This window comes from Sciurus carolinensis, chromosome 11, assembly GCF_902686445.1.
Source record: "Sciurus carolinensis chromosome 11, mSciCar1.2, whole genome shotgun sequence".
NCBI classification, from domain to species: Eukaryota; Metazoa; Chordata; class Mammalia; order Rodentia; family Sciuridae; genus Sciurus; species Sciurus carolinensis.
The window spans coordinates 129,545,778-129,569,551 of NC_062223.1; the positions used below are offsets into that span (position 1 = coordinate 129,545,778).

The 23,774-nt window shown below is 38.6% G+C and overlaps 1 protein-coding gene across 1 annotated transcript in view; it reads right to left on the reverse strand.

Moving 5' to 3' along the window:
• Positions 1-23,774, reverse strand: part of Prdm10 (PR/SET domain 10) — a 92,764-nt gene that overhangs the window by 60,828 nt on the left and 8,162 nt on the right. The window contains 2 exon segments of the mRNA XM_047519602.1: positions 2,485-2,665; positions 6,479-6,521. Of these exon segments, the coding sequence (XP_047375558.1) occupies positions 2,485-2,553 (69 nt within the window). The 5' untranslated portion in view covers positions 2,554-2,665; positions 6,479-6,521.

The following is a 23,774-nucleotide window of genomic DNA, read 5'->3' on the forward strand; positions in this document are numbered from 1 at the left end:
AATACTTCTCAAAGTATTCCAGGAAATAGAAAAGGAGAGAACCCTACCAAACTCATTCTATGAAGCTAATATCACCCTCATACCCAAACCAGGCAAAGACACATCAAGGAAAGAAAATTTTAGACCAATATCCTTGATGAATATAGATGCAAAGACCCTTAACAAAGTACTGGCAAACCCTATCCAAAACGTATTAAGAAGTTAGTGCACCATGATCAAGTGGGGTTCATCCTGGGAATGCAAGGTTGGTTCAACATCCATAATCAATAAATGCAATCCATCATATGTCAACAGACTTAAGGATAAGAATCATAAGGTAATTTCAATTGACGCAGAAAAAGCATTCGACAATTACAGCACCCCTTCATGCTCAAAACACTAGAAAAAATAGGGATAGTAGAACATACCTGAACATTATAAAGGCTATTTATGCTAAGCCCATGGCCAACATCATTCTTAATGGAGAAAAACTGAAAGCATTCCCTTTAAAAATGGGAACAAGACAGGGATGCTCTCTTTCACCACTTCTATTCAACATCGTACTTGAAATACTAGTCAGAGCAATTAGATAGACTAATGAAATTAAAGGGATATGAATAGGAAAAGAGGAACTCAAGCTGTCACTATTTGCTGATGACATGATTCTCTATATAGAGGATCCAAAAAACTCCTCCAGAAAACTTCTAGACCTCATAAATGAATTCAGCAAAATAGCAGGTTATAAAATCAACAAACATAAATCTAAAGCATTTTTATACATAAGTGATGAACCATCTGAAAGGGAAATGAGGAAAACAACTCCATTCACAATAGCCTCAAAAAAAAAAAAAAAAACTAGGAATCAATCTAACCAAAGAGGTGAACGATCTCTACAATGAAACTACAAAACATTGAAGAAAGAAATTGAGGAAGACCTTAGAAGATGGAAAGATCTCCCATGTTCTTGGATAGGCAGAATTAATATTATCAAAATGGCCATAATTCCAAAGGCACTATACAGATTTAACACAATTTCAATTAAAATCCCTATGACATTTCTCATAGAAACAGAAAAAGCAATCATGAAATTCATCTGGAAGAACAAAAGACACAGAATAGCCAAAGCAATCCTGGGCAGGAAGAGTGATGCAGAAGGTATCATTATACCAGACCTTAAACTCTACTATAGGGCAATAGTAACACAAACAGCATGGTACTGGCACCAAAATAGACAGGTAGATCAATGATACAGGATAGAAGACACAGAGACATACCCACATTAAATACAGTTGTCTCATACTAGACAAAGGTGCGAAAAATTTACAATGGAGAAAAGATAGCCTCTTCAAAAAATGGTGCTTGGAAAACTGGAAATCTATATGTGGTAAATGAAATTAAACCCTATTTCTCACCCTATAGAAAACTCAACTCAAAATGGATCAAGGATCTAGGAATTAGACCTGAGATACTTCACCAAATAGAAGTAAAATAGGCCCTGGATCTCCATCATGTTGACTTAGGATCAGACTTCCTTAACAAGACGCCCAAGGAGCAAGAAATAAAAGCAAGAATCAATAAATGGGATAGATTCAAACTAAAAGTTTTTTCTCAGCACAGGAAACAATTGATATTGTGAAAAGAGAGCCTACAGAGTGGGAGAAAATCTTTTCCACACACACTTCAGACAGAGCACTCATCTCCAAAGTTTATAAAGAACTTAAAAAACTTTAAACCCAAAATACAAAGAACCCAATCAATAAGTGGGCTAAGGAAATGGGCAGACACTTCACAGAAGAAGATATACAGGTGATTGACAAATATGAAAAAGTGCTCATCATCCCTAGTAATTAGAGAAATGCAAATTAAAACCGCCCTAAGATTTCATCTCACTCCAATTAGAATGGCTATTATCAAGAACACAAGCAATAATAAGTGTTGGCGTGGATGTGGGAAAAAAGCAACCTTGTACATTGCTGGTGGAGTTGCACATTGCTGCAGCCACTCTGGAAAGCAGTATGGAGATTCCTCAGAAAACTTGGAATGGACCCACCAATTGACCCAGCTATCCCACTCCTCAGTTTATACCCAAAGGACTTAAAATCAGCATACTACAGTGTTGCAGCCACATCAATGTTTACAGCAGCTCAATTCACAATAACTAGATTGTGGAACCAACCTAGATGCCCTTGATGCCCTTCAATTGACGAATGGATAAAGAAACTGTGGTATATATACAATGGAATATTACTCACCCTTAAAGAAGAATGAATTATGGCATTTGCAGGTAAAGGGATGGAATATCATGCTAAGTGAAATAAGTCACTAAAGGCCGAACGTTTCCTCTGATAAGTGGATGCTGATCCGTAGTGGGGAGGGGTAGCAGGGAAGAATGAAGGAACGTTGGGAGGAGAGAGGTGGGGCAGTGGGGATGAGAAGGATGGTACACTGAGAGAAAAGAAACCAAATAAACACTAATATCAATAGCCAGCTAGAGAACACCTTCACCTGTGCAGCATTCTGTTCATGCTCTGCAGAAGTTGGCCACACATGTGAGCTTTCATCTTTGGAATCCATATTTTCCTTCTGGACAAGTCTGGGCCAACCTACAGCAGCACAGGGCAGAGGACGGTCATCTGTCCAGCAAGTACGTGTTCACGAAGGACAGAAAGTTCTCTCTGCAACCAGTCTGAGAAGAGAAAGAAAAGAAACCCAAATTTTAAGTAATGAATGCAATTTTAATAAATTGCAGTTTTACCAAAGGGGGGTGGGGGAAAGCTTTGTTACAAGGCACACACCTGAGCTAAAAGGTAAGAATGAATTATTTAGAATGATAATATAATGCACTATGTGTTGGTGTGTTTCTAGGCACTTGTTGGGGGGTGGTGCAAATGTGTGTACACTGTACATATATTGTACCCTCATTAAAAATGCTGAAGGTAATTTTAGTTCTCTTGAGAACAGTTTTCCAGATGTTAAACAGGCAAGTGATAAGTTCACACCCTAATCTGATCACTGTGTTGCCCAAGCTTTTTTATGGCAGACACTACCTACCTAAAACCATCTCTACTTAAAATGAATAGAAGAAAAGTAAAAGTCACAAAACAAGGGGGGAAATGGCAGGTATAGAGAACTAGATTTCCGGGCCACAATTTGGTAAGTGAAAAATATAAATTTTGTTTCCCATTTGGTCAGTATAGGAGTGATCAATGACCAAATCAAGTTTTACTTAGCATCAATATGCATAAAATCCACATCTTATTCCTTTCCAAAATAGACTTTTAAAGCAATAATCTTCCTATCTGAAAAATAATACACTGACATTTTAGACATCAGATGAGAAATGCTGTGTTAACAGGGCAGCAGCCAACATGATACACTTCTTCCCAATCTCCTAGTAAAGTAGCAGACGCAGACAGGAAAAAGTAAGATGATCAGAACACCAATAAAATCAGGTAAAAAAGACCATGAGCCAACAGCCAGCGAGAATGTCTCCATTATTAACAGAAATATACTGAGAAGCACATATTTAGACCACACATCCTCTAATCTCTGAACCAGAATAAATCCCCCAAAATGAAAGATACTAGAAAACCCTATATCTGTGTCTGGCTCTGGAATAGGAACTGCTGTGTCCAAACTGCAAGGAAACCATCTTCTGAGTAACTCAGGAGTCTGTTCCTGCCCTCCTCACCCCTCCTACACCATCCCCCATACTTGTTCACCTGCCATATAGCTTATTCTTCCTTTCCTCATTCAAAAGGTACTTGACGCCCTTGTCCACCAACAACTGAATGTATAAACAAAGGGGCGCGAAGGAACTTTCTGAACAAATGGCATATCTTTTATCTTGAATCTGGATTGAAGTGATGGTTACATAGAGAATTTTATGTATCAAAAGTCATCAACTAGGGCTGGGGAGATAGTTCAGTCGATAGAGTGCTTGCCTTGCAAGCACAAGGCCCTGGGTTCAATCCCCAGCACTGCGGGGAAAAGAAAAAAAAAAAAAAACTTCGAACCACCCAAAAGTCATCAACTAGGCCAGGTGTGATGGAGTACATCTGTAATCCCAGTGGTTAGGGAGGCTGAGGCAGGAGGACCAGGGAGTACAAGGTCAGCCTCAGCAATTTAGCAAAACTCTAAGCAACTCAGCAAGACTCTGTCTCTAAAAAAATATAAAAACGGGCTAGGGAAGTGGCTCAGTGATTAAGCCCCTCTGCGTTCAATCCCAGGTACCAAAAAAAAAAAGTCATCAACTAGTTGACTTCAGTAGTACATACCTATAATTCCAGCTACTCAGAAGCCTGAGGCAGGAGGATTACAAATTTAAGGCCAGCCTAGGCAACTTTGTGAGATTCTGTCTCAAAATAAAAATAAAAAGGGCTGGGAATGTAGCTCAGTTACAGAGAACAAATATAGCATGTATGAGGCCCTGGGTTTAATCCCCAGAACTAAGAAAAAAGAAAGAAAAAAATAAATAAAAACTCATCAACCTCTTCAATCAAAATATGTGAATTTATCATATATAATTATACCCTAATAAAGTTGATTTTAGTAAAATGCCTCCTTTAGATAGTGGCACTATTTAAAAATGTACACAAAAAGATCTTCAGGATGAATTGCATATGGTATGTAAATTAGACCTCAACAAAGTTGTTATTTAAAAAAAAATATTAAGAAGCCTAGGAAAAAATGTCACCAGTAATATAAATATCTATAAAAATAATAGTAATAAATAGTAAAATAAATATCAATAAAAGAGCCAGGCATGGTGTTGCACACCTGAAATCCCAGCTACATGGGAGGCTGAGGCAAGAGAATCCTGAGTTCAAGGATGGAATATTGTTCAGTGATGGGGTGTCTGCAAGTGCAAGACCCTGCATTTAAACCCCAGTACTATGAAAGGAAAAAAAAAGATTTTTTAAAAATAATTTCAGACCGAAAAGTTACAAAAATAATACAAAGAATTACTGTATTTTTTAAATGCTAAAATTTTACCATATTTGCGTTATTATTATTTTCTTTTTTTCCCATATGAACCACTTGAGAGTAAATCACAGACCCAATACCTTTGTACTCTTAATTCTTAAGTGCCTAATTCCTAAAAACAAAAATATTTTCTTATAACCACAGTAGTATTACCAAAACCCAGAAGTTAACATTGAATTGGATCATCTCAATTATCCAATTTATAGACCTTATTCAAATATGGCCAATTGTCTGATTAATGTCCTTTATAGTCAAAGAAACATTTTTCCTTCTGGCCCTAATCCAATCTGCATCTCACACAGTGTATTCAATTGTCATGTTTCTTCAGTCTTCTTCAATCCAATAGATTTCTGCTCTCTTAAGTCATCTGTGACCTTGACATTTTTGAAATGCACAAGCCATTTATCTTTCAGAATGTTCTTCAATTTCAGTTTGTCTGATGTTTCTTCATGGTTAGATTTAGGATGCATATTTTAGCAGGAATATCACAAAAGAGAGGAGTCCTTCCAATAAGGGAATTTGAGATTTTCTCTTTTTTTCAACTTGGTTCCTTGATTGCACAAACACTTGAGTGCACACTATGCTAGGCACAAAGTAGCTGTGGGGATCAGGCAGGCATAGCTTATGACTTCACATGACACAAAGCCCAGAGAGTCTTACTGCCTTCATTTTCTCAGTCACAAACAGAAACACACTATTAGGGCTGCAGTGTAGCTCAATAGGAGGTCCTGGGTTCAATTCCCCAACACCAAAAGAAAGAAACATAACTACTGATTTCCTTACCAAGTCCCTTTTCTTTAACACCTTGTTTGTTCCATATAACATCATACTTTTTATATTGCTGCACATCTCTATACAATGTCCTTATTATTTATTACAGCTGCACAATTTCATTGTATGAATATATCATAATTTCTTTAATCAATCTTGCACTGAAAAACATTTAGGTTCTTTCTAATTTCTTACTATTACCTGCAATACCATGATGATAACTTTTGACATACATTGTTTTACAAGTGCTAGTACCTTGTATTGTATGTGCTAGTATACTGTATCCTTTTGGAAACTTTTTTTTTTTTTTTTTTTGGTACTCGAGATCCCAGGGGTGCTTTACCATTGAGCTACTTCCCTAGCCCCTTTTATTTTTGAGACAGGGTCTCACTAAGTTGCTTAGGGCCTCCCTAAATTGCTCAGGCTGGCCTTAAAACTTATAATCCCCCTGTCTCAGCCTCCTGAGTTGTGGGATTATAGGCATGGGCCACCATGCTTATCTCCTTTTGGAATCTCTGAGGTTTGATACTGAAGCAGTTAAAGTCGTTCTATGAAAATGAAGTCATTATTAGTTTCTCAACACCCACATTGGTGCTATTCTATGAATAGTGCTTGAGACCACCTGAGACACAGACCAAATACACTGAAGCATGTAGGGGTAAAAGCCAGAAGAACAGGCAGAGGGAGGAAGGACAGGAGCTCAAAATCTGGATTTGGGTAGCTACTCTGAGGCTTAACTGACCTTGGGGTAGATCACATAAGTCTTCTAAATTTCTCTTCCTTCCCTGTAAAACAAGGATCATAAGATTATTAAGAGAATGACACAAAATAATGAACACAAGTGCATATAGCACACTGCTTGCTAATAGTAATCAGAATGAAATTATGGCCTTTGCTGGTAAAGGGATGGAGTTGGAGAATATCATGCTAAGCGAAATAAGCCAAACCCAAAAAACCAAAGGCTGAAAGTTTTCTTAAGATGCAGATGCTAATTCACAATAAGGGGGTGAGGGCCTAGGGAAGAACAGAATTACATTGTATTGGATAGAGGGGAGTAAAAGGCAGGGAGGGGGTATGGGCATAGGAAGGATATTAGAGTGAAACAGACATTATTACCTCATGTACATATACTGCATGACCAATGTGATCCTACAATATGTACAATCAGAAAAATGAAAAATTACACTCCATTTATGTATGATTTATCAAAATGTATAAATACATTCTACTGTCATATACAACTAGTTAGAACAAATGAAAAAATTAAAAAAAAAAAAAAGTTAACCAATCAGCCAGGGCACAGCGGTGCATGCCTGTAATCCCAGCAGCTCAGGAGGCTGAGGCAGGAGGTGGGTGAATTCAAAATCAGCCTCAGCAAAAGTGAGGCGCTGAACAACTCAGTGAGACTCTGTCTCTAAATAAAATACAAAATAGGGTTGGGGATGTGGCTCAGTGGTTTAGTGCTCCTGAGTTCAATTCCCAGTACCAAAAAAAAATTTTTTAAGTTATCCAATCATGTTGCATTTTCCTATCTACTTGTCAGTCTCCTCTACATTCCTTAAGGTCAAGGAGTATGTTTTGTTAACTCCTGGCTTGTGATAGACCTAGATTGATTTCATTGAGTGATTAAAGATACCATAATGTGCAGTGGGGACAGGAAAGGATACCTACCTCCAAATAGGGGTGGTCAAGGATGACTTCTTGGAAAAGATAAAATTTAATAGATGATAGGAGGAAGAGAGCAGGAATAAGAAGGGATAGGACAACTATTCCAGACTGAAGGATCTCTTCTAATCTTACAGTATACAGGAAATAATGCATGACAAAATACTGGTAAACTAGGCAAAGATTTTGAAGTGGGCAGAAGGGAATAACTACTTAGCAGCTAGGAGAAAATAAATGGTAGGGGGAGTTAATCTGTTACCAGGAAAACCATACCAGTAAAATTTAAACAATAAGGATATGAATTCTGTCCACAATGGCAGCTCTCAATAAATTTAAAATCCTCTAGCAAATAAAGCCCAATGTGATGTAAAATACACATATGTTTTTGTCCCCTTTACCCAGTATACAAGTCCTCAAATTCCTGGATCTTTAAAGGGATAAGTATCTTTTGACATGACATGATCAATGGCTTAGGATGGGAACTGGTCACCAGAAAGACCGAGGCAGGATTAGAGGGTTAGGACTTCAGCCTGGATCCCCAATGTGGGGTTACAGATGGAGCAGACGGAGGAATGAAGGGGAAGGGGGCTGAAAAGGTTAACCCAATCACCACAGGCCAGTAATTTAATCAAGTATGCCATGCAAAAAACCCTAAAGGACAGAGTTTTGCAAAATTCCAGATAGCTAAGCACATGGAGGTGGAACACCCAGAAAGTGCCCATCTCCCCTACCCTACCCTATGCATCTTTTCATTTGGTATTAATATCTTTTGTAATAGTCTTGGTGATATGCTAGTAAATAAATATTTCCCTGAGTTCTGTGAACCACTCTAATAAATTAATCAAATCTGAGAAGGGGGATGGGAATCCAGATTTATGCAGGTCAGTCAGAAGCATAGGTAAAACAACCTGGAGCTGTGATTGGCCTCTGAAACAGGGGTAGTCGTAGGGGCTGGGTCTTAAACCTGCAGGACATGAGCTATCTCCAGACAGATATGGTCACAGCTGAAATGGATTAGAGGACACACAGCTGGTGCAGATTGATTGCTTGCTGGATGGAGGGTGGGGCGCACCCACACATTTGGTCACAGAAGTTTTCTGTGCTGATTGTTGAGTGAGAGTATAGGAGGAAAGTGAGTTTCTTTCTTTTTCTATTTTCCCAAGATGGTGAAAACACTCTAATTCAAAAAATGTCTGGGCTGGGGGTGTCACTCAGTGGCAGCATGCTTGTCTAGCATGCATGATGCCCTGGGTCCCCATCCCCAGCGCACAATAAAAAAATGTCTGGGATCCAAAGTATTGACACCAGATATCCAGTTAGTAGTTCTTGTTCTTTAAGATATGGCTATAAAGGGCTGGGGATATAGCTCAGTTGGTAGAGTGCTTGCCTAGTATGCTCAAGACCCTGGGTTCAATCCCAGCACCACAAAAACAAAACAAAACAAAAAAAGATATGGCTATAAGACACATGAAGTTTCTATAACTACTAACTATTTGAAACATCAGTATAATATTCTGTCATTCTTTATTATTTAATACATTGTTCAGGAAAACTGAACTCTAGGCATGATTCTACTACCAAGCAAATCACCTTAAATCCTCTGGACATTTGCAAAATGAGAGCATAAAAATGGTTTCTAAAGTCTATTAGGGTCTGGGGAAGTAGTTCAGTGGTAGAGCACTTGTCTAGCATTTATGAGTCCCTGGGTTCAATTCCCAGTACCATGAAAAAAATATATATATATAAAAAAAAACTGGTCTATCACATTTCACATTAGCCAATCTCTGAGACTCAACATCATCATATGTAAAATAGAGATATAATTACTTCCTAAAGTTATTGTGAGAGCTAAATTATATTTTTGACAATTCTGGGCACAGGTCTAGCACATCATGGATGCTCAAATGTATCAATTTTCAAAATCTGTAGACAAATATGCAGTGCTTCTGCATTTTCAAAACAGTCCTTTTAAAAACAATTATTAGTCCATCCCTCTGCAAAAATTTCTTTTGTAATGAGAGTCTGTACATAAGACTTGTCATGTTCATTTTCCTTTTCTATGTATTTATTTACTTTTAATATTTTATTTATTTATTTATTTTGCAGGGCTGGGTATTGAGCCCAGGGCCTCAGGCATACAAGGTAAGTGCTCTTTTTTTTTTTTTTTGCGGTGCTGGGGATTGAACCAGGGCCTTGTGCTTGCGAGGCAAGCACTCTACCAACTGAGCTATCTACCCAGCCCTATTTATTTTCTTTTTAGCTGTGAAAATTTATAGAGCCCATTGATGATTTATAGGAAACAGAGGAGAACCCCTAGAGCCATGTTAGTGCTGTCCAGCAGTCAGGTGCTGATGGGCATGGACTTCCCTCTACTCCACTTTATTTATCTGCTACAGATCTGACAGAACAGGAGAACCATACCTATACCTTATCCTAAAAGATAGCATCCTTTTTCTCTCCTCTCCCATTGTCCAAAAAGAGATACTTCAACCAGATATGGTGGCACATGCCTGTAATCCCAGGAGCTCAGGAGGTTGAGGCAGGAGTTTCACAAGTTCAAAGTTAGCCTCAGCAACATAGCGAGGCCTTAAGCAACTTAGTAAGGCCCTATCTCAAATAAATAAATAAATAATAAATAAATAAATAAAAGGACTGGAAATGTTGCTCAGTGGTTAGGAAAACCCTCGGTTCAAAACCCCAGTACAAAAAAAAAAAAAAAGGAGTTAGAGGCTTCATTCCCAGGAAGATGACAAGTTTGCATTTCTACCTCCTAATGATCAACTTTACTCAACAATGTTTACTGAGTACTTTGTACGTGCCAGTCATTGTTCTCAGTCTGTCAGAAACACCAGTGTAAAGGCTGAGAGTGTAGCTCAGTGAGTTCAAACACCAGCACTACAAAAACAAAAACATCATGTATCAAAAGAAAGAAAAGAAAAAAAGCCAGGTGCAGGACACATCCCTGTAGTCTCAGCTATTTGGGAAGCTAAGGCAAAAGAATCATTTGAGCCCAGGAATTCAGCCTGGCAATACAGCAAGATATATCTCAAAAGAAAAAAAAAAAGGAGGCTGGGGAGATAGCTCAGTTGGTAGAGTGCTTGCCTTGTAAGCACTAAGGCCCTGGTTCAAATCCCAGCACCCAAAAAAAAAAAAAAAAAAAAAAGACCTACCCTCCTAAAACTTACTGTTTTTTTCAACAATGTTGTATAGTATAGAATGGGAGCTTTAGAATCAGACAAATCTGAAGACTGAACCCTCAAATCTATCAAGTATTTGGTAGTTGTGATGTTAGTAGTCACACACTCTGATCTCTGTATCTTCATTGGAAAATCCAAACTATCAGCCCTGCATTGTTATTTTAAGAATTATGGATCTGTAATATTAACAGTCTGTGCATATTTCATCAAAATCTATGATGCATTTTTCCACCACATTTTAACGCTGTTTGAAAATAGGGAACCATTTCACACTCATAGTATGTCTCAATCACTATGCATCCCAGGTGCAATCAGAAAGTAGGGTAAATGCGGGTTCATGAGTGACCTCCTTGTCACTGTGGTTTATTATGAGTCTGGCTTCACTTCACTGTGATAGTGGACACAAAGAATCTTAAGGTGCGTTTTTTTTAATTTTTTTTTTTTTTTTTTTTTTTGGTCCAGTGCTGGGATTGAACCCGGTGCTATGTACAACCGAATCTACAATTCACTTTCTTTTTTTTGTTTTGCTTTGTTTTGTTTGTTTTTGTTTTGTTTTGTTTTTTGAGACAAATTGCCCAGCTAGGCCTTGAACTTGTGATCCTTCTGCCTCAGTCTCCCAAGTAACTATAGGCATGTGCCACCACACTCAGCTCTGTGATTTTAAATGTCCTCAAAAAGATCACTATAATTTGATACTGAAACTAAAAGTCATGGAAACCATAGTGAGGCACAAACTTCATTAGGGAAATAAATATCCATCATTGGAATAATGACCTTAACAATCAAGTCTACAGGACCTGGAGAGAAAAAGATAGCCCACATGGAGAAAACTGCATGATGTATTGCCATTACTGAGATTTGTGGGACAGAATGGCTGGCTACAGAGCAAGTAAGAAAACCCCAGGATCAAAACTTGCAGAACGGTATCAGACACAACAGATTCCTGGAGGACAGCAGTGTACCCTCTTAAGAACTGCCACATCACTCACATTCTTGATAGCAAAGAGAACAAAACTACATTGGAAATTACCACATCACAAACTCCAAATCAAAGCAATTCTCATAAATCAGACTCTTAGAGTGAAGAAATCTTAGAAATACCTTAGTCAATTTATCTCACTTAGTTTCCCTTTCATGTATGCACATGATATGATTTAAAAATCTATATGTAAATAAATCTCAAAGAGCTCTTTCAATATAGTATATAACAGGCCTGGGGACAGCAGGAGAGCTCAGTGGAAGAGCACTTGCCTTAGCATGCACAAAGTTCTGGGTTTGATCTCAACACTATGATGATAACAGAAAGTACATAATAAACATTCTAACTCAAAAAAAAGCATTGGTGCCTGAATTAATTAACAAGGGTTTTTTCTTCTTATGATAAATAAAATATTATGTTCTTACCATCAGCATCTTAGATTCCATAAAATATGGCAACATTTATAATCTTAGCACAATGATGAACATTCAAGAAATGGTAGCAATGAAAAAATGGTAGCAATTTTCTCTTGCCTGATGAACATCAACACATTTCTTAGTACATGGCAAGCACTGGGATAAAAAGCAAAAACCCTGCTTCTGTGAAACTCACCATCTAGTGGGAAAGATGACAGCCCACCTCCAAGCTCACCTTAGGTGATACCTACAGGGTAGCACTGATGGTAATAGAGAGCAAGGAGAAGAAAGAAGGAAAAGAACAAACTGCCAATTATCCAGCAAGTTCTATCACAGGGCCCCCAGAGAATGGAGTCTCCTAATATGACCACCATCCACAACTGCCTCCCTCCCAGGAGTTTCTCAGTTACCATCCTGCCACCCATCCCACAATCCTATCCCCTTATCATACACCAGTACCAGTCTTGTACCCACCATCACAGGGTCCTTCTCTGCTAAAGCCACTACTCTAGTAGCTCCTACATAAAGAAGAGGAAGTGGCCCAGCTCCATCTTCAAAGGTAGATGGGTGCCAGGATTCCAGGTTGAACTAGAAATGCAATTTTCACTTTAAAAATATTATGATACAGCCAGGCACCATGGCACCGCTTGTAATCCCAGTGGTTTGGGAAGCTGAGGCAGAAGGATCACAAGTTCCAGGCTAGCCTCAGCAACTTAGTGAAGCCCTAAGCAACTCAGTGAGACCCCGACTCTAAATAAAATACAAAAAAAGGGCTGGGGATGTGGCTCAATAGTTGAGTGCCCATGAGTTCACTCTCCGGTATCAAAAAATAAAAATAAAAATAATAATAATAATAATAATCAAGAAAGGTTTCTGTACTGGCCCAGCCCCTTTTATGCTAGACATATCATTCCTGCTCTGGAAAAATGCAATATACACTCCAGAGAATAAACTACAAGTAACTGGTCTAGCTCAGTACAAATTAACTAACTAGCATAAAATGATGGCTCCTTCCTGAAAGTCAAAACTAGATATACCAAAGAAATAAAGTACAGGGAAAGTGATGGACCTGCAAAATGATCATAAAAACTCTGAGAAAGAAAATGGACGAGGTTGAGTCTCATGTCTGATCAGGAGCTGTAGTAGACCCAGGATGCAGCCCAGGCAACACAGAAGCAAGAGGTGGAGTCAGAATTTGTCTGTTGTTCTCTCGCTGGTATGACTCTAAGTGCCCACTGCTCATACCTGTGCCCATTCACCACTGAAAAGCCAGGTGATGCCCAGCAGTGGGGAAGTCTCAAGGCCAGCACAAGAAGGTGAGGTGGGGAGTAGATACCAAACGTGAAAGAATGGCTAACTGCTGGACGTTCTCTTCTGCCACACAGTGCCTCCCCATCGCTAAGGAATAAATGTTCCTCTAGTGTAAAACAGGAAGCAGCAGGTCCAGAGACTCACTGGCCTGATGAACAAGCAACTGCTACTTTAATCTTTCACATTTCTTTCAATGATATGTTCTAGCTACATAGTGACTTTTGTTGACTCAAGTATCAAATGAACATTTTTCTAGAATACTTACATAGAAATTGGTTTCTATTTAAAGGAACAATGCCTGAATTTGTTTTAAATGAATGACCATATGTACTATAGTCAATGGATTAGGCATTTGGATTTGTACATATTGATATTAGAGCAGGCTTTAGAATCAGACAGCATGTCTTAAAATTTTGGATGTGTTACTAACAGCTTTTGGCAATTTGCTTTATCACCCTGAGCTCCAGTTTCTTTATCTATAAGGAAAAGAACCTAAAAATATTACATATTTAACAAATAATTATCAGTTTGTAACTAATGTGCATATATAACACAAAAACACCATGATAAGAAACAGGAATCCCGTGTGAACTCATATTTAGGATCAAATTACATTTGGTAAACTAAAAAAAGTGTTTTCCCTCTATGTTACAGAGAAAACTTCTTCACAACACTGAGTTATAAAAGGGGGAAAATGATGTGAATCCAATTCTATGGTATAGAATAACAGACCTGATTTCAGTATTAGAAGAGAAATTCCAGGCCCCTGGTTCTCAATTACAGTCAGATGACAGACCCCCCCCTTCAATTATAGTACCATTAAATATTAATATATATGTTTACAACACAAAATAAGAAAAGCTAACACTGTACAGCACCATGTACCAGGATGTACTGGTTCATTTAATTCTCATAATAATCTATAAAACTTTGGTACATTATGTCTCCTATTTACCTTGGCAGGCTGCCTAATGTGGGGTTTTGATTGACAGTGATTTCTTCATCATTACTCTGCATAAAACTTTCTTTGATGTGAAGGTGAGGGACTAAGAAAGAGGTTTAAGTGATTTGTCCAGGGTCACAGATCTTAGGACACAGTGAAGCTGCAATGTAAGCCAAGCTTTGGATGCAAGTCCTTGTATTAACCAGTATCTACACAACTTCTCATCCCATACTAAGAACCATTGGCCTGTGTTACAATTCCAGTATAAGGACTCCATTAATGAGCTATATAAAAATCACATCCAACCTTACTTTACTATTTAAAAAATTGTTAGTTTAAGCAAAATTAGGTATTCCTAAATTTCCCATTAACTTTTTCTACTTGTTCACTTATTACATCTTTGAGTTGGCCAAGATGATAAGCAGCAATAGCAACAAAAAGTTAAGGTCACCCAGGCACAGTGGCAACATGCCTACAACCCCAGCAACTTGGAGGCTGAGGCAGAAGGATCACAAGTTTCAGGTCAGCCTCAAACTTAGTGAGATCCTGTCTCAAAATAAAAATAAAACAAGCTGGGGATGTACTGAGTGGCAAAGCACCCCTGAGTTCAATCCCTAGTACCACAAACCCACAAAATTAAAAATATAAAAGTTAAGGTCAAAGGAGCTGATCGCCAATACAGGTCCTTTAAAATTCTTGAGAGCCAATCAGCAACTCTACTATCAGGGTGGTTACAATATTGCACCTTCAAGAAACTTGGCACATAGTAAGCAAACAATAAATAGTTGTGATTGCCAACAGTGCCCGTACCCTATCAAACTTAACCTCAGTATTACTCTTCCACTTCCTAAGCTGCTATGTTTAGTTGTACTAAAGGTGGGATCATGGGGAAAAGGCAGTGATATTTGGTCTTCTATAATACAACATCTACACAGGCACCTCTAAGACACTTCTGGAGTGAGCAGGACAAGAGAGAGAGAGAGAGAGAGAGAGACTGCAGAGGCTTCAAACGATGCCTCATGCAGTTCACAGATGAATCAGCATAGCCCCATAGACCTAACTGAAGAGCTTCTTTTTCCCCCACCTCCTGGGTTTCCTAATTCATAAATTCTCAGGCTCTGGTTTGAGGTTTATTTTTTGGATCTCTGACTTCTAACCTAATCCATATGCTTTATATGCAGGATTTGGGGCAACTCCCCCAATGCACTAGCCACACTAGAAACTACAAATATAAGGCAAGGGGAAAACAATGGGTTCAGGGCCAATCACAGGGACAGTACATGAGGACAGCTCACACACACTGAGAGCTTACCATATGCTATACACTGGCCCAGGCAGTTCACACTTATCAATTGATTTAATTACTTAATGCCCACACTAACCCAAAGAAATTGTTTAAAACTCATGTACAGAAAACATAAAATTCATACAAAATAAAATAAACTCAGGGCTGGGGAGATAGCTCAGTCGGTAGAGTGCTTGCCTTGCAAGCACAAGACCCTGGGTTTGATCCCCCCACCCAAAATAAAATAAAATAAAATAAATAAAATAAACTCGTGCTGTACTCTGACCAGCTAGTTTAAAGCAGCTAAATTTGAGAGTCATGAAATGAGACCAAGTACAAAGAAATAGCTTCTAGTGCATTCACTCATTTGGAATCAGAAGTGGAGATCTTATATTTAATTGATGTCTGGAACAAATAGTTCCTGAAATGAAAAAAATACTGGAGCAGGGTGAGGTGGCACACGCCTGTAATTCCAGTGACTCAGGAGGTTGAGGCAGGAGGATCACAAGTTGGTGGCCACTTCAGCAACTTAGCAAGACCCCGTCTCAAAAAATAAAAGGGGGGGAGGTGCTGAGGATATAGTTCAGTGATAAAATGCCCACAATGCCCAGGGTTCAATGCTCCATACAAAAACAAAAAAAAAAAAAAAACTGGAACAAAACAAAACTAGGTGAGCGGACAATGGCAAAAATATTTTAAAGTTGCACTTTTTGATGTTGTTAGGCTGAGTTATCTCATGCAACCCAAAACACATCCTAAAAAATTTATTCCTGCTAGGCAGGAACACATATACACCTGTAGTCCCAGCTACTCAGAAAGCTGCAACAGGAGGATTGCTAAGTTTGAGGCCAGCCTCAGCAATTCAGTGAGACCCTGTCCTCAAAATAAATATTAAAAAGGGCTGGGGAGGTATTCAAATACCTAGCATATGCAAGGTCCTGGATTCAATGCCCAGCACTGATAAAAGAAAAAGGAAAAAGAAAAGAAAAAAAGAAATGTTCCTCATTTGTTTCTGAACACCATTTGGAAAGATACTGTGGGGGCTGGGAGTGTAGCTCAGTGGTAAAGCACTGGCCTACCATGCAAGAGAACCTGGATTCCACCCCCAGCACTGCAAAAAAGAAAAAAGAAAAAAAAAAAAAAAAAAATATATATATATATATATATGTAGTATACACACACACACACACACACACACACACATACATACAGTGTAGCCAGAAGAGAACTTAACAACAAACCAACCAATTTGAAAACAAACCAACCAAGAAAACCTCACTAGACTGGAAAACTGGACAACAAAAGCAAGCAAGCACAGGAGCGAAGCATATCAAGCAGGCCTGACCATCTTTCTCCAGGCAGGGGTCCTTCTGTCCTTAAGGGCAGGCAGTAACTCCTCCTACTTTTCCTATGTGCTTCAGGGAGTGTCACTAAGGGTTTTCTTCTATGAAAGAAGGTTCTTTTTTCCAGTCAAGATTGTGGCACTCCTTTCTTCATGCTTCAAAAGAAATGTGCAATTAAATCTTTCTTCATGTTAACCCAAGAAATGTGGACTTTTTTTTTTTTTTTTTTTTTTTTTTTTTGCCCTAGTTCGGATAAGAACTTTTCATGTACCAAAAAACAAAGACAGATCCTCCCACCCATTTTGATAGCTGGTTTGTGATGCATCAGGGCCCATCTAGTCCTTCAAAAGATCCCTTACCATTCACTCAAAGAAAAGAAAACCCAGGCTGAGAGACTTGGGGGTCTGAGCCTGACAATCCTACATGAAAATTCTTGTGAGTTCAAAAGGAACCAACAGTCAGTATGAGTTCTGAGGAATGACAAACCTTGATGTTTGCCTTTTCCTCTTTATAAAGAATAGCTGGTTGGCTGGTAAAATGTGAAGGCAATTTCAAAGAGAAATCTGTCAGGGGTCCTCCAGTCTACTCTCGAAAGATGTTAGGTGGAAACCTCAAAGCGGCTGAGTGTATCCCGTGCCTACAAAAAACTGCACAAATCATAAGCGACTGGCTTGGGACTTGCTCATAAGTAAATGCATCTGCCTCATGGCTTCATGCCCTGAAGCACTGTGATGCCCTCCAGGGAGGATGCCCACCATCTTTCTCCCAGAGTCACCTGTCCTCTGGCAGGCTGCAGAGTGGAGGGCAAAGCACTGAGCTGACTCAGGCTGATCTGTACTCTCTGACTGTTTGCCCCAGGATCTGATCTTCCAAAGCTTCAAGGGAAATTCTGCAGTATATATTAGAAAGCTCTTTCTTGGTGGGCCTCAGACCACACGTTCTGTCTCTTTAGCACCAGGAGACTACCACACACCCAGCACTTGTCTGCAGCTATGTTTTAACTTCTTACCTTCTGACCAGCTCTGACAACTTGGTAAATATCCCAAGGAAAAACCAGTGCTGGACTTCAGGCTCCCTTCCCTAAACCTCCCTACTCCAAGTGTTGGCCTCTGTGTTCTGACTGCCTGCCTTAGCAGCCCTTCTAACTCAAATTTCTTATCTCCCCAGTTCCCCGAAATTGCCTAAAGCGCTCAAGCTTCTCTGCTTCTCAGCAGCCCTTCTGATCAGCTCTCCATCCTTTCTCCCATCCAAGGATAAGAAAATGCCCCAGGAGGAAAAACCAGGTGTAGAAATTGTATTTCTTTTCCTAAGCATCCCCTCTCTACAAGGATCTGACCAAGACCTGGCTGGCTTGATAGGAAGCTAATGGCAATCCCGAAGGTGTGAGATTATAAAAATAAATAAATATATATATAAATCCTTCTTTTTACTTTATAACTGTTTATCAAGAATTTGAAAACTCATGGATCCTAGTCTAGGCAGACTGTGGTAAGAAAAACACTGTCCTATGGTATATTTGACATGACAAAGTAAATCTTGCAATCAAAATACAACCACAGGGGCTGGGGTTGTGGCTCAGTGGTGGAGTGCTTGCCTAGCATGCATGAGGCACTGGGTTGGATACCCAGCACCACATAAAAAACTAAATAAACAAATAAAGGTATTGTGTCCATCTACAACTAAAAATATTTTTTAAAAAGGGGGGGGGGAGCTGGGGAGATAGCTCAGTTGGTAGAGTGCTTGCCTTGCAAGCACAAGGCCCTGAGTTCGATCCCCAGTACTGCAAAAAAAAAAAAAAAAAAAAAAAGAGGCTGGGCACAATGGCCCACACCTGTAATCCCAGCAGCTTGGGAGGTTGAGACAGGAGGATCATGAATTCAAGTCAGCTTTAACAATGGTGAGGAGCTAAGCAACTCAGTGAGACCCTGTCTAAATAAAATACAAAATACGGTTGGGGATGTGGTTTAGTAGTCGAGTACCCCTGAGTTCTATCCCCAGTACCAAAAAAAAAAAAAAAAAAAAAAAATACAAAATGCTGCAGTCACTTTGGAAAACAGTCAGACAATTCCTCAAAAACTAAAGAGTTACCAAATGACCTGTGATTCCTTACCAAGGTATAACAAGCCCAAGAGAAATTACATTTCTCCCCCAAAAACACTGTACATCAATATTCATAGCAGCATTATTAATAAGAGTCCAAAAATGGAAACAATCCAAATACCTACCAACTAATGAAGGGATACATAAAATGTGGTACATCCATAAAATAGAATATTATTTGGCTATAAAAAGAAATGAAAAATTGGTACATGCTATAACAGGGATGAACCCTGAAAACATACGAGATGAAAGAAGCCAGTCACAAAAGAGGACCACATATTGAATGATTCTAATTACGTGAAATATGCAGAACTGGCAAATCAACAGAGACAGAAAACAGACTAGTAGTTACCTAGGACTTGAGAGGCATGGGACATTAATGGTGACAGCTAAAGCGTATGGAATTTCTTTGCTTTTTTTTCTGGTTTAATTTTGAAACAGGGTCTTGCTAACTTGCTTAGGTCCTCACTAAGTTGCTGAGATTGCCCTCCAACTTGCAATCCCCCTGGTCTCAGCCTCCTGAATTATTGCTGGGATTACAGCACCTGGCCCAAAGCTTTTTTTTTTTTTTTTTTTTTTTAAGATAAAAATGATGGAAGTTTAAATCAATAAAAACTTTCTTAAAAGTAATGTGGAAACAAACATCAAGAAACTTTACATATATGGGGGGAGGGGAGTATGATATTTGCCATTAGAGCAAACATGAGTGCATTTTTGACAAGTTTTTTAGAACGTTCCAGGGCAATAAATTAAGGTTATGCTTCAGGACTACAGACTATGACAGAGAAAAGCCTCAAACAGTTAAGATGGGTCTAAAAAGACCACAAGTGCAAGGTGACAAATTTAAACTTTATTCAATTAACCTACAGTTTGCAAAGTTCATGGACTAGTTTTACCAGGATCCAGGAGGGAGCTAGTTGAAAAATAAACTCCAGGGTCTCATCCCTGAAGATGGTGATGGAATCAATTACAGGAGCAGGAGGAAGACAAAAATCTGTTTATAGACCTCCCCAAGTGATCCTGAAATGAGCCAAATCTGGCTTAACACCTGCACAACAGGGAAAGAAAAATACTTCATCATGGCAGTGACAGTTTAGGAAATCACTCTAGAAGTAACATGAGGGACTGATTACAATGAGGTCAAGGCCACTTTTGGTAAGCACTGGACAAAGATTAGAGCTCTCAATTCCATTCCAATTTAGTGACATTAATAAATATTCTTAAACTTTCAATGGCCAAAATCACATCTTTAAAAAAATTTTTTAATCACTAAGCAAAATTCAGCAAGAACCTATACACCTTCTTTCAAAACAACAAATCGAACTGGGCACAGTGGCACACACCTGTAATCCTAGCAACTTGGGAGGCTGAGGCTAGAGGATCCCAAGTTTGAAGCCAGCCTCAGTGCTTAGCAAGGTCCTAAGCAACTTAGTGAGACCCTGTCTTAAAATAAAAAATAAAAAGACCTGGGATGTAGCTCAGGCAAAGTATCCCAGTTCAAAAAAACAAACAAAACAAAAAACCTAGAAACAAAATATACTAATCACCAGCTTCCCTTTTTACTTGGAAAAGGCTGGGGTAAGGGTGAATAGAATTGTTTTCCTTGTCAGCCAGATTGCTCTCTTGGGTTTTACCTTCTAGCTTCCCTTTACCATAAGGTAACAGGCAAATCTGCACTGTACACCTATCAGAATATCTGAAATGAGCACTGAATGTAAACATGGATTTGCAGAGGACATTTAAAGACCAAAAGATTGCTGCAGATGACTCACTGAATCATTCCTAACATTCGTGCTTTTCACTAAGGATACCAGATTTGCAAAGCTCCAAGCACATTTCCTCCAGGTCCCTTCTCAAGGGCAGCATTCATTCACAAAACAACTGGTAGGGAGACAGATAGCATCTGTGGCTCTGGTATACCTCTGCATGGAAGGTATCTGCCCCACATATCTCAAGTTCTTTTGTTGAAGTAGTAGTTGCAGTAACTAGGAGACTTTCAGGTGGGTCCTCTATGGTCTAAAAAGAATTCCTTACAGTTGATTCTGGATAAAATTCTGTATAATGTAAAAAGAGGTACAATCTTAAGTAGTAAGCTGTTTCTTAATAAATTCAGGTGTTTTGAAATATTTTGACTAAGGAAAAAAATGTATTACAATTGCTTAGAGAATTATTTTAGAGCATAGTTTTCATAATTAACATGAGAAAAAAACATAATATAATCACTTGTTCACTCTACTTCAATTCCTGAAAAATACAGTCTGAAGTTCAAAGAAACTAAAACATAACTCTGACCCAAGGCTAAGAAGCAAAAAGATATTGGTCGGAAGTAATTCCCTTTATACCTAGTTCCTACCTGTTGTAAAGAGGTTAATGTGGCCTGTTTTCCATTTTCAAATTCCCATTACTCATCCACAATCCCTTATTAGCAAAGTTAAATGTGAAATGCAGAGTAGTAAAAAAATAAAATAAAATAAAAATTTTTAAAAATACAAGTGTTTTATTAACAAGATGGTGAAGCAGGTAGAAGACATATTAAGGCAGGTAGTACCATCATAAAAACTCAATCTTGGGTTGGAGGTGTGACTCAGTGGTAAAGCACTTGCTTGGAAACATGAACAAAGCCCAGTGTTCTATCCCCAGCATTGCAAAACAGTGGAAGGGAAAGTCTTGGGCAAGGGCTCAGTGGCACAGTGCGTACTTTGCACATATGAAGCTGTGGGGTTCAATCACACACACACACACACACACACACACACACACACACACACTCAGGAGGCTGAGGTAGGAGGATCACAAGTTTGAGGCCAGCCTCAGCAACTTAGTGAAGCTCCAAGCAACTTAGCAAGACCCTGTCTCACAATGAAATTTTAAAAAGGGCTGGGGATATAGTTCAGTGGTATGTGCCCAGTTTGTTTTTTGGTATTCTTGATTACAGCCATTCTTATTGGGGCAAGATGAAATCTCAATGTAGTTCTGTTTTGCATTTCCATGATGGCTAAAGATGTTGAACACTTTTTCCAGAAAGTCTTATTTATTTCCATTATTAAGCAATTGATTTGGGAATAAACATCTCTTGACTATAAGCATAGATTCTCCTTCTCTTTCTCTTTCATCAGAAAATACATTTCGGGCTTGGGAGAGCTCAGTCGGTAGAGTGCTTGCCTTGCAAGCACAAGGCCCTGGGTTCGAACCCCAGCACCGCAAAAATAAAAAAATAAAAATTCAACTTTAAATTGGTAGAATTTTCAAACTATGTGATTAGCAATTTTTTCCACATTGGAGAGATAAAATAGAGGCATTCAGGTTTAGAGCAATCAGCAGTAAGTGTTCTTTGCAAATACATAACTAGACCATTTCATTCAGGTGTAGCCTAGAACAGGCTAGATTCCTTTGCAAATGCACTGAAGGAGTTAAATGAGATCCAAAATTGGAATCTTAACAAGTGCAGTTCTTTATTTTAAAAATCAACATAATCATAGGCCATTTGATTCAAAATGTATACTGTGAAAATGCAGTTACTTAAGTAAACAACTAGTGGATTATAACAATTATAGCTGCTGCCATTTACTGAGCACCTTTTAGGTGCCAGGTACTGTGAGATGTTCTTTAAATACTAGCTTTCAAAACAATTCTCACCACAACCAAGAATGTTTACTTGATCATGATCGTAGCACTAAGTGGGACTTAACCCCAGATCTTTGTTACTACAGAGTTTGGACCTCTTCTTTCGGCAGAATCAGCTTTCATCATAGGCAAAGCTGCCAGAACCCCAGCAGGAAATGGACTGGCTACTGTCTCCTTGTCTCGCACTGGATGATGCAATCAGAAGGCTAGACTTCACCTCGAGGAACTAGAGGAGGTTTTAATTTACTAAACCCACAAGCAGATTTAATTGAGCAAATTGCTCAACAGCCAGAGTTGGGTAACTCTGAAAAAAAATTTGAAAAATACTTTTTAAAAACACAAGGTTTATCAAATGTCTATTCTGTGTACAGCATTGTTTTAGGAACTAAAGAACACAATGAATGGAGCATTTGTGAAAATATTCAGCAGTAAAAAAACAATATTCAGCAGAGAGGGATAATATAAATAACATTTATTCACTGCTGTTCAAAATAAATAGCTACCTATGTGTAGAGATCACAGCAACCCTCAAATATTAATTGAATCAATTCAGATCATGAAAACAAATTATTCCAAGTATTCTTTCTGGTTCTCATGAGCATGTATTTCTCTAATGATGGAAATTCTAGGTATTACAGTAGGCGTATTTTTTAAAATTTTCTTGATAATGCTGAATTGTTCTTCAAAATAGTTATACTGATTTAAACTCCTATCAGCCATGTATGAGAGTCTCTATTGCTAAACATCCTCAGGATTTGGTATTGCCTACCTTAAGATCTTGGGTGTACAGTGTTACAGCATCGTAGCTGTAATTTGAATTTTCTTTGTTGCTAATAAGATGGAAAACTTTTTCATATATTTATTAGAAATGTGAATTTCTCCTTTTCTGACAAGCCCGTTCAAGGCTGTGCCGCTGTTCTATTAGTGTATGAAGCATCTTGCTCATGAATCCCTTCTCTATACTACTAAAGCCATGAATATACTCTTCTATATTAACTTTAAAAAGCTTCATTGTTTTACATTTCATTTCCCCTGACTCCTGGGTCATCAATCAAGAGTTTGCATATGGATGAGACTATTTCTGAACTCCTTATATTTTTTTTATTGATCTAATACTATTAATCCAACTGATGCCAATATCACTAGATCTCTAGTATAGAAGCTTTCAACTTCTC